The sequence below is a fragment of the Akebia trifoliata genome, unplaced genomic scaffold, assembly GCF_017979445.1.
Source record: "Akebia trifoliata isolate Shusen 1 unplaced genomic scaffold, ASM1797944v1 Contig00746, whole genome shotgun sequence".
NCBI lineage: Eukaryota > Viridiplantae > Streptophyta > Magnoliopsida > Ranunculales > Lardizabalaceae > Akebia > Akebia trifoliata.
Genome location: NW_028237168.1, coordinates 24338 through 39208, shown reverse-complemented (window position 1 = coordinate 39208; position 14871 = coordinate 24338). Strand labels below are relative to the sequence as shown.

At 43.1% G+C, this 14871-nt stretch overlaps 1 protein-coding gene across 1 annotated transcript; it reads left to right on the top strand.

Annotated features, from left to right (window-relative positions):
• Positions 1-6551: 6551 nt before the first annotated feature.
• On the top strand, positions 6552-8583 carry LOC147381122 (uncharacterized). Its single transcript, XM_086430824.1, has 7 exons — positions 6552-7097; positions 7182-7328; positions 7415-7468; positions 7570-7776; positions 7890-8027; positions 8204-8263; positions 8356-8583. The coding sequence occupies exons 1-7, from the start codon at positions 6552-6554 to the stop codon at positions 8581-8583; spliced, it is 1380 nt and encodes a 459-aa protein (XP_086286950.1).
• The last annotated feature ends 6288 nt before the right edge of the window (positions 8584-14871 follow it).

Sequence of the window (14871 nt, the reverse complement as noted above, 5' to 3'; positions counted from 1 at the left end):
TCATTCCATGAATTTCAGTCACCCCCTTTTCAAAGCCTTGTCCCAAAAGATTCGAGGTCAGTTGAACAAATCGTTCCTTCATTCCACTCTATCCAGAGCCACATCGTCTTCTCTTTATTAATATCTTTTAAGCTTTGCATTTCAGAAAAAAATATTGTGAGCATGTGTGTGTTAACCTGAAAGTCTATTCTTGATTTTTAAAATCAATATTATGGTTATCTAAATTCCCAATATCGTTATGTGATAACTCAAACATGTTGATTTTTAGTTTAGTGGATCTAAAGGGATCTTGATCATTCATTTTTTGTTTTTAACATTTCAGCTATGATCCTCATTACGCGAAAAAGACATCTCATTGTTTCTCATGTTGGAGAACTAAAGTTTTTGAAAGGTAGTTTATCATCATTAGAGGCGGTGCTGGTGGTGTTGACATGTTGTTGAGTTGGTAGACGTTTTGAAATAGTATAGTAAAATGAGGTCTTAGATGTTGGTTTTCAATTTTTCTAATATGTAATCTTTCTTTAAGGTCGTAATTTGATCTTTTTTGTATCTCATTTTCTTGAGAGGTAGACTAGATCCAGATGTTCACGTTGTAATGAAATCCATATTAATTTTATAAACCTAGTTATTGTTTTAGTAATGAATTTGATTTTAGTTGTAATTATTTGGTTCAAAATCAACACAATCATGAAATGGAGTATTATTTTGTCCAATGCAATTTTTCATTTTTTTTCACGTGAAAAATATAAAAAAAGACAAACAACAGTTGTTAAAAAAAGTCGTCAAAAATATGGATAATAACCGTCGTTTATAAGTTGTATGTTAAAGTTTGAAATTGACATAAAAAACGACGATCTTCACCTGTCGTTCATAAGCTGCATGTTAAGTTTGATATCGACACAAAAACGACGGTCTTCACCCGTCGTTTATTGCTATAGATACGTGGATTTTGTCGTTAGGATGGCTACATCTACGATGAATTTGGAGTCGCCACCATTCAAGTTGTAAGTGGGTGTGAATGGTCACCCGAAGTACATTTTCCAAAAAAGAGATTTTTGGTATTTTAGTGACTCACGATGGATAGGGGGTAGTCAAACTTTGAGATTCGGGTAAGCGGCACGGTTGAAGAAAAGGGAAGGTGTTAGGCACCCTTTTCTCATCGCCAAGTGGCGGTAACCTCTACATAATTCGGTCATTTTGATTTAAAACAAATTGAAAAATAATGTGCCACGTGTGTGCACTTGTACCCTCGATAGGGATTCATTTTCAGCTTGATCATAGGGTCATTTCATTAATGGAAATGACCCTTATGAATCTTTAGCCTTGGGGTCCAATCATAAAAAAAGGATAAAATAAAATTAGAAAAAGGGGGATGTTGGAAGAGGAAAGAGTAAAAGGTTAGAGAGAGAGAGGGGAGGGGGGTGTTTTGAACCCACATTGTATCTTCAAATTTCTTTTCTTTTTTTTCTCCTTCTCTTCTTCTATGAGTCTTCTTAAGTCCTTAGAAAAATGTGAGAGGATATATCTTTTTTTTGTGAGAGATTAGTATGGGATTAGAGAAGAGATGAGGAGAGAAAGTAGGTTTTTTTGTTTTTGTGAGACTTGGTGTAACTTGGTAATACATGGTAACCCCTTTTGAAAGGAAGGAAGGGGGTATTTATAGGAGTTGAGAGGAGGTTTGGGGGTATAATGGGGTGAAGAGTTGAGAGAATAGAGAATGGCATGGTATTTGAAGTAAAAGGTGTGAAATTTAAAGTGGAAATGGAGGGTAAATGTGTAATGAGTGAAAATGAGTGAGATTTAAACCCAAATGGGTTGGATCCTACCCAAATCCATTTGGGTAGTTTTGGTGTGATGAGATAAGTGATGGTTGATGGGAGGAGTGGGGGTGTAAGAGGGTTGTTTAGAGAATGAGTGTTAGGTTGGTTGATGAGGTGAGGTGTGTAGATTTAGGAGAATAGGTTGTGTAAGGGATTGTTAAATTGGTTTTTGGGAGAAGAGAGGGGATGATGCCATGTGGCATTTGTGATGAGAGGATGAGGTGATGAGATTGGTTGATTGGTTGATGGTGGTTGTTTGATTAGAGAGAAGGGTATAAGTTAGTTGGTTGATGATGAGGGAGGTATGGATTGAGGTGATTTTGTGGGAGTGTTTTAAGGAAAATATGGGTGTAGATATGGGTTGTGATGTGGGTGGTTGTTTGATGTTAGAGAGTGATAGTGTGTTAAGGTGTTGAGTATGGGTTGTAATGTTGGTGTTAGAGAATGATGGGGGTAGGTTAGGTTAGGGTCGGTATGGTTGACGTGATTTTGGAAAGAGGTGAGATGGGTTAAATGAGTTGTTTAGAGAGGTGGATGGGCGTGGGTAATTGGATGAGCGAGGTGAAGGGTGGTGATGACAAGTGTCATCTGTTGCTGTATGTGAGGGTTGATTGGTTGATGTGGGTAATGGGTAATGGGTTAAGGTTATGGGTTAGGTCATGAGTTGGATATGGGTAATAGCGTTGGTGGGCCTTTAGTGTATTGGGCTTGGGTTTAGAAGGGTTAGGGTTTTTCAGATTGGGTGAGGCTTATCTTGGATTGGATTTTAGAAGGGATGTTTGTTTTTAGGGCTTAAAAGGTTGAGGGTTTAATTTCGAGTTAAAGGTAATGTAGGAAAATGGGTTTAGGAGGGGGTTGAGGCCTTGTGGGCCTTAGGTCGGTTTAGGGTATTTGCGAATTTCGAGGTGGAGTGGTGGATGACAGATGAAGGGTAGGTTCCCAAGTCTCACCTTTTTATTTTTTAATTTTTTTTTGTATTTTTCTTGAGGTTATTTATTTGATAAAAAATGCCATGTGTTTGGCGATTTGAGCCTTTTGGGCCCTTTGGAGAATTTATCGATTTTTTGTGGGTATAAGTGTGGAGCGGTGAAGGTTGGGACGATGCGGGATGAGCCCAGTCCCTTTGATGGATCCTTTAGACCATTGGATGGTCTTAGGGGCGTCGATTTGATCGAAATTGCCATATTTTAATGTTTTGGGCCTTAGAAGCCCGTCAACCTATTTTGTCGAAAATCGATGTTATGAGTGGAGCGAGGTAAAAGGGAGATAGCCGAATCCTTTTGATGGACCTACTAACCCATTGAGGGGTGTTAGAGGCTTGGATTTTGGCGAAAAATGTCAGATTTTAATGCTTCGGGCCTTCGAGGCCCGTTGTCCAAATTTATCGGAAAAACATTATTTTTCGGCCCTTTCAAGTGAGGCCCGTTCAAATTTAGGTGTCTACAGCTGCCCTTTTTTTGCAGGAATTGCGTGCAAAGAATAGACTAAACGCCTATTTGTACGGGCCCGACGAAATTTTGCAAAACACGACTTCGAATTACCGGTTGAATTGATGACTTTTGTAGAAATGGTTAGTCAAGCACGGGGTCTGACAGAGTTATCTTATTAATTCCTTGGTCTCGATGGCGCGGAGCTCGTGTGAGACCTCAGTTTTGATGAAGATTGGATAAGTTTTGAAATTGAGGTATCTTTCGGTCGTGTTTTAACAAATCGAAATCTAGTGCAACTCGAAAAAATTTTGAAATTTTCTGATTTCTGACTTTTCTTACTTTTGATTTTTTTTTATTTTTATTTTGATTTGATGATTTATTTATTTATTTTATTTATAGAATTTTTTTGATTTTTTTTTTGGATTTTCCCTTTTATTTATTGACTGATCCGTGTTTTAGGCACGGATATCATTTGAAACAATTTTATCCGTGTCCTGGGCACGGTTCCAAACAAATTTCCCTTATCCGTGCCAGTGACACGGATGGCACACCTTTTGTCTTATCCGTATTGGTGACACGGACCAGTACGAAATTTGAAAGCTTAAAGCTTGCGCGCCCTCCCATTTTCGATTTTCCTTCGGTCTTTCTTTCTCTCTGGCGACTTTTGGCGATTCTCTTCTTGCCTCTTCGTTTTCTCATTAACTTCCCTCCTCTTCTCTTTATTTTCTCCTCATTTTCGTTGATTTGTACCTTGAGTTTGTTTGGGAGAGTAAACGGGCGTGCGTGTCGCATTTGACCGTTCGTGGACGAGTTTTAAAGCTTTGAAGAATTCGCTTGGACTGTGATTTCGTATTAAGGTAGGTCTTTAATTGATCCTTCTTTCTCTTTTTCGCTTATTTGATCCATGCATAGCCTATATCAGTGTTTCATGTCACTCCTTCTTTGATTTCTGCTTTGTATGTTTTGCGTGTGATATTCTTGCATGTCTTCCATCTTTTGAATGTTGTTATAATCGAAAATGATGTAGCTTGACGCCCTTTTTCCTTGTTTTTTTTTACTGTTTTATTTCTATTCCACATTTTGATTGGATGTGTACGTATCGTTGATTCATGGAATTAGTGGATGCGTTGGGACTGTTTTGTGGGTGTTTAGTGATGGGTTGGGGCTTGAAGAAGTAGATGACGGTGGTTTGTTGCGGCGCATGGTGGTGATGGGCTTGTGGAGTTTTGAAGGGGGTGATGGTTGAGGGTGGATGATGGTTGAGGGTGATTTATGGTTTGTTTAGTTGGGCTGGTGTGTATGGGGGTGTGAACAGAATTGGGTGTTTTTAGCATGTAGTTGATGAGGTGGTGTTGATAATCGGTACATGGGGCTTGGATGAGATGGTCATGGGTTTTTAGAGAGGCCTAGGATTGTTTCGATGGTTTTGGATTGTTTGGACGAGAGTTTTGCTTTTGACGATAAATTGATGACTGGTGAGTATGAGATGGTTCTATGGGTTGATAGGGTGATTTAGGTATGGTTTGTGGTGAGAACTGTGGTGGTATAAGGGCTGTTAGGAGTGAAGGTGGGACACTGTTTGGGTTTAAGATTTTGGGGTTGTTTTAGATCACCAACGAGACTGTTTTGGATGGGAAGCGGGGTGGTTTGGGTATCGATTTTGTGGTGGGAATTGATCATGGTTTAAAGACGGATTTGAGGGTTGTCTGTGTTGGCCTGTGCTGAACCATTTAGGCGAGTTAATTTTTCCTCCTTTTAGCATGCTATAGATTTTAAAGACCCTTGTCTATCATGCCTGCTCTCCCCTTTTTTATGTCTCCTCCTTCCTTTTTGCCTCATTTTGCTTTCTTTCCCTTGGATGGTTCCCTGGATTGATGGGTGTGGGTTTGATTAGGTAGGACGAGTATTACTTGGGTTTGAACTAGGTTGACTACGTTGGCTTAAGCTGACTGAGTTGATTGGGTTTGGCCTAGATTGTCCTTTAGTGGGCGGGTTTGGATCTGATTGCGTTGACTTGGTCTGGGGCTAAATAGGGTTGACTAGGTTTTGGTTGGGTTGGTTTATTCGGCTAAGTTGACTTTGGTTGACTGGGTTTTGGTAGAGTTAACCGGGTTGGCTAGATCGATTTGGGTTGACTAGGGTTGGGTACGTTGGGCTAGGTCAGGTTGGACTTGACTTAGATGGACTAGGTTTGACTAGAGTTGACTGGGTTTTGATAGAGTTAATCGGGTTGGCTAGATCGATTTGGGTTGACTAGGGTTGGGTACGTTGGGCTAGGTCAGGTTGGACTTGACTTAGATGGACTAGGTTTGACTGGGTTTTGATAGGTTTGGTTGGGATTGACTCGAGTTGACTGGGTTTGGCTCACGTTGACCAAGTTTGACTTAGATGTACTGGGGTTGATCGAGTCAATTAGGTTTGACTAGTTTGACTAGACTTTAATTGGGATTGACCAGATCAGCTGGGTTCGACTTTGATCTGACTGGGTTGGTTTGACTCTGATTTGACTAGGTCTATTGGGTGGATTAGGTTTATTGGACGGATTGGGTCGATTGAGTTAACTTGGTTTTGGATGAGCTGGCTGAGTTGACTTGGTTTTGGTTATATTGGATTGGATTTTGACTTAGGTTGACTGAGTTGGGTAGGTTATTTGGGCTAGGTTCACTGAGATACGTGATGTTAGGATTTTTGCCTTCTTGATTGATCACATAGCGACTTGCAGATGGGTAGAGAGCGGAGGACATGTGTAGCGCATCAATCATCAGACGAGGAGGAGGAGGCGAGGCCCCTGACCCGGGTTCGTTTTGCTTTGGGGTCCGGTGTGGCCACTGAGTATGGTTGGCCGAGGCAGCCTTTGCGGAAACCGAATTCTTCTTCTATTGCTGGTTCTTCTTCAGGCAGTCGGGCAGAGGAGGCCAGTTCCTTTCATAGTGGTCCAGTTGAGGACCTACCGAGTGGCAGTGGTGGTAGAGGTCAACGTGGTGGCAGAGGCCGGGCAGATAGGGCTGTGGGTGCTGGCAGAGTGGGTCGTGAGGTTCCCAGGGTGGAGATCTCTGCGGAGGAGAGCGAGAGGGTTCCAGATACCTCTTTGCTTCGAGGATTAGGGAGGCATGTCTCTATGCTCGTTCGATTGGACATTCCTACCTCTTATCCCTCTGCTAGCTTCAGAGGTAGATGGAGTGCACTTTTGTTTACTGTCGCCTTATTCTCGGATGACATTCGGACGTAGTTCGCCACTGTGGGCTTCGACGCCTTCTTGCAGATACCGACTTTCAAGGTAGATCGACCCATGTTTCTAGCCATGGTGGAGAGATGGTTCCTAGCGACGCATTCCTTTCATATGCCTGAGGTAGAGATAGGCATCCGGCCTTCAGATTTTGTTGCCATTACTGGCATTGTGATGGACGAAGAGCCTGTGCCTTTGACCTTGCTGACGATACAGGAGGTAGGAGAGTTGTTGGGCATTACCAGAGTCCCTGCCTCCATGGTAGGGAAGCAGGGTAGGATTAGCACTAAGGTGTTGATGGGGCTGTTACTAATAGAGGGAGAGGATGGAGCATTGCCCACTCATAGAGAGAGATCGGCTCGCTTCGGTGACCGTGACTTCGACATCATTTTCCGCATCTGCTTTCTTCTCTTCATTGGTAGTTGCTTCTTTTTGGAGGATGATTCTTCAGTTTCCACCACATTCCTCTCTGTTATACGTGATATCGACCATATTGGCGATTTTGATTGGGGTAGCCTCATTTATGGTACCATTCTGGCTGGACTTGATCGGGTCGTTGAAGGCATTACCGCGTCCCGTGGAGCTGGATTCTCCACTCGATTCTTCTGGCATTTCGTTGAGGTAAATAGATCTCATTTTTATTCTCCCTCAGTTTTCTTCTTGACATCTCATTCACTGTTTGACACCTTACGCTTTTTCTTCCAGATTTTTGTTCATGTGTACTTTCCCTTTTATTTACCCACCCGTCGTCATCCAGACGAGGGTTATCTATTGGGGTATTTTGGGCCACCAGAGATGCTAGGGCCATTCGAAGCAGCCCTAGGAGTGCTTGGGCTCACATTGACCGGTGTCGTCTTCGAGACGTGAGTATTTGAACTTTTCTCTTTCATTTGGCCTTGAAGTTATCTATAATTATTTTCTGACTGTTACTTTTGCAGATCTTCTCCGTTACTTTGCGAGACCTTCCCCGCACTGTTAGCGGGCGGCAGGAGGTGAGGAACGCTTATAAGCGTAACACCAGGCGACAATACTACCCCTTCTTCATCTGAGAGCAGAGGTACACATTTTATCTAGGGAGCGCTTGTTTTTCCAGCACGACGGGAGCCTTCGCATCCCTGTCGCTCCACCTGAGCCTATCTCGGGTGCGATGATAGTGGAGGAGTATCTTGCCCAGGCAAGGGGCGTAGATGCTGCTGGACTGGTAAGAGGGGGTGACTACCAGGCATGGTTCCGAGAGGCCTCTATTGGGTGCATCATGCCTGCTGTCACCACCCGAGCTGGGATCACGGAGATCGGAGGGGTCCTTCTACAGGAGCATGCCATCACGATGCGTTCTTTTATTATTTCTTTACTATATAAATATATGTGTTTCATTCTATCCCTGCCTCACTCGATTGATGTTGTCATTCTTAGGGCGACGATCTTCGTCGTCTTCGAGAGGGGTATGACGTGATCGAGGCTCAGGCGGCGAGGGCCGTGGAGATGGAAAATAGGTGGAGGGCCTCTAGGGCGGAGGTGGAGGATCTAGCTGCTCGGTTGGAGGAGCAGGAGGTTCGTCTCGAGGCTAAGGCAGCCTAGATCCAGGAGCTACAGTTGGAGGCGGCCTTGCGAGAGTCCCGTTTCCAGGCTGAGATGGTGTGTCATTCGTTTGCTTTTTTCTCTTATTCATGTGTAGACTGTAGCCTATTTTTCATCTGTTCTGATGGATTTTCTTGTGGTTTTCTCAGGATTACTATGGACGCTGGGACGGGGTGAGCACCTCTGTGCGGCCTCCGACACCTCCTAGGGTAAGTATTCACATTTTAGCCATTCATTTCCGTGCCTATTTTGTATGTACCACTACCTGTTATTTGATATGCTTTGTTTCTCTTATTTTCAGGCCTCCCCCTCCACTGGACCTTCCGTCTCTGGCGTTGATCTTGCCGGGACTACAGAGCAGGATGCTGTCCTGGATGCAAAGCTCTTCTTCACGGATTCTGAGGGACGACTGCGAATGCATGGTTTACCTTCTTCCGGGGTGTCGGGTTCTGGTGTAGTGGCCGGTTCTTCTTCTGGAGCCATCCTAGAGACCCAGAGTGCCAGGGATGATGCTCCCCCTTCGATTTGATCCTTCGATGTACCTTGTAGACAGACAAATATTTTATATTAGCTTTTGGACATTGTGTGTGAACATTCAAACTCTTGTATGTATGTGTGTATTTATGTTCATTATTTCTTGCATTTGTTGTCCCGTCATGATTACATGTGCGATAGATTCGAACTCTTTGAGTGTGCTATCGATCATCGGGGCTTTTGAGCCCTTTGGAGTGTTGGTGAGCTTACGGGTGGTTAGAGGGTGTGATTAGGGTCCAAAGGACCCTTCAAATGTGTTCTTGAGTGGTATGAGTCGTTTGGGATCCATGGTGAGTGAGGTGATCTTTGGAGATCTGATTTGCCCCAATATGACCCTGACGAGTTCCTACGTGCCCGATACATAAAATTTTTGAAAGTTTTGAATACGTTTATCGAGTATGTAGGAATTCCTGTCATTTTATGTGATTGAGCCCTGAGGTAATCATTATGTAATCCAGAACTATCGAAATCTCAAATGACTCAGGATCCCAGACTTAAAATGTTCTGGTCCGTGTTCTCAACACGGATTGTTTTTTTTTTAGTTTTTATCCGTGCCAGGAACACGGATGAACTGTTTGTTACTCTTATCCGTGCCAAGGGCACGGATAAGTTAACTTTTATTTCATCCGTATCTTAGGAACGGATCAATTATCTTTTGACCTATCCGTGTTTCAGACACGGACCAGCACGATTTCCCCTCTATTTCAATATTATTTTACCATTGTTGTTGCCCTAATGCTTCACTTTTACTTCCCTTTTTCACTTTTAGCCGACTTTTTTACTCTCATTCTCTCTCCAAGCTTCTTTTCAAACTCCATGGAGATGCTCTCTATTCTTCCAAACTTGAAAAGGTATGGCATCATTGATTCTTTCTTGAGTCGTTGGATAGATGGTATGGATAACGATGATAAGGCTCGATGGTGTTTGAACAAGTTGGGGTTCACCCTCTCCTTGCCTAAGGTTCCATTGTAATGGGGTTTAATTGAAGCGATGTTGGGGTATTGGGTCCCCGAGCTTAATCTTTTTCGGTTTGGGGTGCATGAGATGACCCCCACTATCGAGGAGTTTGAGGTGTTATTGGGGCTTGAGATATCAGGCCCCGTTGTGATTCCACCCTTGCGTGATGGATTTTGAAGTGAGGCTTCCGACTTTTTGGGGATAAGTCGCAAGTTTTTGAAGATTCCGGATGGCGGATCGGTTTTGAAGACAATGTCCAAGTCTTTTTTGATTGAACGCTTCACGGATCCCTCGAAGCCTTTGATTCATTTTAACGCTCTCACTTTGATGATGGTGAGTCAACTTTTATTTTCGGGTGGGGGAGACATCATAGATCTTTCTCTTATTCACGTGATTCAACAAGTCCGGGAGGGACGCCGATTGGCACCGATGCTCTTGAGCGAGATGTTCCAATCCCTCACGGCTTGTTCTTCCGGTCGTGATCGAACTTTTCGCGGATGTGCCCCACTCCTGCAGGTGAATACCACACTTGACTTAGATTTGAATTTTAACTTGAATTAACTAGTTTCCAAAATTTAGAACACTCTTGTTATTGCAGCTTTGGTTCATGGATCATCTGGTTTCTATTGAAGTTGTTAGTCGTCCCTTTTGCGTTAATGTTGACCTCGTGCTTATGATGTCAAGACGAGTTGCCCCCTTCGTCTCAGGTGGCAAAGAAGAATGGTATTCATTCATTGGTAATCTTGATGATGAAGAAGTGAGCTGGATTGGTGCCTTTCAACCACGAGGGTCCCCTGTGATTGCCTTTGATGGTGCTCGTTTCCTTGTTTTGATTGGTCTTCACAAGGCAACTCATTATGTGCCACTTCGGGTTCTTCGTCAATTTGGTTATTTCCAGGGTGTGCTCGTTCCCGAGAATTTCAGTGAGTTGGTTGGTCCTTTGTCAACTGCACTTTTTAGTCGACTCGTGAAAGAATGGGGTCGAGTTGAGGTTTTGAGTCGGTCCATCTTTGCAGCGCACCTGTTCCCGGCATACCTTCATTGGATTCGAGAGCTCGTATCTGGGAGACCCTCGGTGTCGATAGTTCCCCGAACACGTCCTGGTGCTTCATCCTTCTTTGATTTCTGGGATTGAGTTGAGGAGTCTCAGATTGATCATCGTCGAATTCAGGCTATTTGGTCAAATCCGAGAAGAAGATGCAGAAAGAGATTGCTCGGCTGACCTCTGTCCTTGCCCAATCTGGATGTAGTGATAGTCGTGAAGTAGTTAGGCTTCGAGCTGAAGTCGCTGAGTTCAGGGATCGACTTGCCCAGTGTCCTCATTTTGAGGACTTCGCGGCCTATTTAGTGAGCCGGGATGAATCTGATGCCGAGAAAGTGATGATGAGCCAAGCTGCCCGGATCCGTGCTTTGGAGGAGCGCCTTGACTCTTTTTTCATTTCTCACCATGATGTTTGACTGATTGCGCTATATTCTCAGTTTTGTATCTTCTGGTCATTAACTGGATGTATGCAAAAACGTTGAAAGATTAATGCAAAGAAAATAGGTTTTGTACTTACTTGGCCTTAGGTATATTATTCTTGAATACTCGAAGTTTTGTTGAATACATCCTAGATTTGTCGTCATTGGCCAAAATAGTAGTTTTGAAATGTAATTTGTCGTCATTGTCAAATAAGTACGATAAGTTCAGAGTTTGTAGAATCTTTGGTTATGACGATTTTTGTATTTTTGCCCAACACAGGGGATATAAGTGTCAATTGCTCTTTTGGTTCCTTTAGAGTCATCCCCATCCCCCTGGTATCAGAAGATTATTATCTGTTTGGATCTCGGGGTTTTGGATGGATTTTGTCGTTCACAGTTTATACTCTTGCGGGCTAGGAGTTATTATTATTATTATTATTATTTTGTTAACCCTTATTGCCCCTGGTGCCAATTATGATTTTCACCAGACCCAGTTTCCACATTTTTGCGCATCGACGTCCTTTTTGGGATTTTCATCATGCCGGTGGCTTTGATCTTTTCATAATCTGATTCTTTTACTCATAGTGCCCTTTCAGGTTTTCGCTATGCCTTTTCAGACTATGCTTGTATCTTTAGATTTTTACATTTCAGTTCTGTTTGGAGTCTCTGTGGCTTGGTGACTCAAGTTGAGCTGCGAGATCGACGACTCTACTCTTGTAGTGGCACTTTTTCTTGAGTAATAGATCTAGATTCCCCTCTCAGACTTGTTGACGACTATTCATGGTTCGACAACCCAAGTTGAGCTGCGAGATCGGCTACTCTACACTTCGAGTACTTTTTTATTTTGAATATCCGACCTGGATTCCCCTCTCGAATCTTCCAACGACTAATAAGACTTTGGAGATCCGGATCAAGTCGCAAGATCATTGGTGCTGCCATTGTCATTGTGTTGCCTTAGAACTTTTCCTGATAAAAAAAGACTTTAAGTAGGACGAAACGTCGCCTTAGGTTTATGGTGGTGGAAGGATACAAAAAGACTAAGGTCCGGGTTTATCTAGAATGGATTAGACTTGGGGTTCGTCTATTTTTGTATCGAAAAGGTGATCTATTTCTCCTCCCAGCGTCTCTCGAACTTGTTTAGACTAGAGATTTGAGTCGAGCTCAGATCAAGTATCCGAGTTTTTGACTTTTTCGATTTTTTTGTATTTTTAGCCGTTCACAGTTTATCCTCATGCGGGCCAGGAGTATCTTTTGATTTTTCTATTTCTTTTTTATTTTTCCCTTTTTTTGTTGTTTTTTTTGTATCATTTTGTGATTGTTGACTTGCCTCAGTCTCAGGTTAAGAAATGAACGTGATGGCTCAAAGGGGTTGGCTAAGGTTAGATAGTTTGTTCAGGATATCAAGGATGGTCTTTCGTCATCTCAGGATCAGTTCTTAGACGTAGTATTTTTTGATAGTATCAACATTGATCGGTTGTGGGAAGACTTGTCCGTCCATTTCCGTAAGTATTAAAGCTCCTCCTGTCATTACCTTTTTCACGATAAATGGTCCCTCATAATTCAATCTGAATTTTCCTTTGGCGTCTTCTTGGATTGGCAGAATCTTCTTCAACACAAGGTCTCCTGGCGAGAAATCCCTAGGCTTGACTTTCTTATTGTAGGCACGGGTTATTCGTCTCTGATAAATTTGCCCATGGCAGATAGCTGCAAGTCGCTTCTCCTCGATTAAATTTAACTAATCAAACCGGGCTTGAATCCATTCAGTTTCATCCAACTCTGTTTCTTTTAAGATCCGGAGGGAGGGAATCTCAACTTCTACGGGTAAGACTGCTTCCATTCCGTAGACCAATGAGTATGGAGTTGCCCCAGTCGAAGTTCTGAACGAAGTTCGATAGGCGTGGAGTGCAAAAGGCAATATGTCATGCCTGTTTTTGTATGTAACCGCCATATTCTCTATAATTTTCTTAATATTCTTGTTGGCTGCCTCGATTGCTCCATTCATCTTAGGTCTGTAGGGTACAGAGTTGTAATGAGTGATTTGAAAGTCTTCGCACATCTTGACCATGTCCTTGTTCTTGAAGTTCTTTGCATTATCAGTCACTAGTCCGTTGGGAAGTCCATATCTGCAGACAATGTTGTTCTTGACAAACTTCAGGACATTGCTTTTAGTGACGTTGGCGTATGAAATAGCTTCAACCCATTTGTTGAAGTAATCGATAGCCACTAGGATGAAGCGATGTCCATTTGCAGCTTTAGGTGAGATTGGCCCGATGACATCCATTCCCCAGAGTGAGAAGGGCCAAGGAGTGGTCATGTTATGTAGCTGTGATGGCGGAGCATTGATCTTGTTGGGGTAGATCTGGCATAGATGGCATTTGCGGACATGCTGATAGTAGTCGCTTTCCATTATCGACCAATAGTACCCAATCCTCATATCTTTTTGCTAGCATATGACCATTCATGTGGGGCCCACAGACTCCACCGTGGACGGTCTCAATTAATCGTTTTGCTTCTGTTTCTGCCACACATCGGAGCAAGACCTTGTGATGCGATTTCTTGTACAGAATGCCGTTGCTCAAAAAGAATTGCCTTGCCAATCTCTGAATGGTCCTGCGATCGTTCGACGTTGAATCTGATGGGAGGGTTCGGTCTTCAAGATATGCTTTGATGTCTGAGTACCAAGGCTTTTCTTCAGATTCCTCTACTTCGACAGGTAGACAATAAACCGGTTCATCTTGAATTCCAATTTCAATTGGGTCGATGACTAGATTTTCTGAGATACTGATCATGGAAGAAAATGTAGCTAGTGCGTCTGCGAACTGATTCTTAGCTCTTGGCATGTATGTGAATGAAATTCTATCAAAGTGTGAGCTCAGTTCCTTCAGGTACTCGTGGTAAGGGACCAATCTCTGCTCCCGGATCTTCCATTCTCCAGTCGTCTGATAGACTACTAGACTTGAATCTTCGAAAACATCGATCTCATCTACCTCGAGATCCAACGCTGCTTTCAACCCTGCTATGCATGCTTCATATTCAGCCTCGTTGTTAGAGCAGTAGAACTTCAATTTGATTGCAATTGGCACATGGGACCCGTCTGGTTTAATCAAGACTGCCCCTATTCCATTTCCCTTCTGATTGGCTGCTCCGTCGAAGTACATTTTCCAGCCTGGTTCCTCATCATCGTCCTCAACATCAGTTTGTAGTATAGCTTCATCCGGAAAGTTCTTCTTTAATGGCTCGTAGTCAGGCAATGGGTGCTCGACGAGGTGGTCTGCGATGGCTTGTCCTTTGATGGCTTTTTGAGTGACATAGGTGATGTCAAACTCAGATAATAATAATTGCCACTTTGCTGTGCGGCCTGTTAATGCTGGTTTTTCGAATAGGTAGTTCAGGGGGTCCATCCTGGCGAGAAGCATAGTCGAGTAGTTGAGCAAATTATGGCGTAGTCGTTGAGATGCCCAGACTAATGCACAGCAAGTCTTCTCAAGTGTTGAATATTTCGCTTCGTAATTGGTGAATTTCTTGCTGAGATAATAGATGGCATGTTCCTTCCGTCCTGATTCGTCATGTTGCCCTAGCACACACCCCATTGATGTTTCTTGTACTGAGATGTACATCAGCAGAGGTCGTCCTGGAGTAGGAGGGACTAAGACTGGAAGATTGAGTAGATATTGCTTGATCTTGTCGAATGCTTCCTGACAGTCTTTGTTCCACTTCTTCGGCGTGTCTTTCCTCAGCAGCTTGAAGACCGACTCACAGATAGGCGTTAGTTGAGCAATAAACCGATTGATATACTGTATTCTCCCCAGGAAGTCCCGGACGTCTTTTTCTGTGACCGGTGCTTTCATCTCAATGATATATTTAG

Bases quoted from the DNA above. Each gene is read 5' to 3' on its own strand.
- LOC147381122 (XM_086430824.1), top strand. From the start codon at position 6,552: ATGGTGGAGAGATGGTTCCTAGCGACGCATTCCTTTCATATGCCTGAG. The intron at 7,098-7,181 runs GTAAATAGATCT...TTTTTCTTCCAG, and splicing joins TCTTCTGGCATTTCGTTGAG to ATTTTTGTTCATGTGTACTT. The intron at 7,329-7,414 runs GTCTTCGAGACG...TTACTTTTGCAG, and splicing joins GGCTCACATTGACCGGTGTC to ATCTTCTCCGTTACTTTGCG.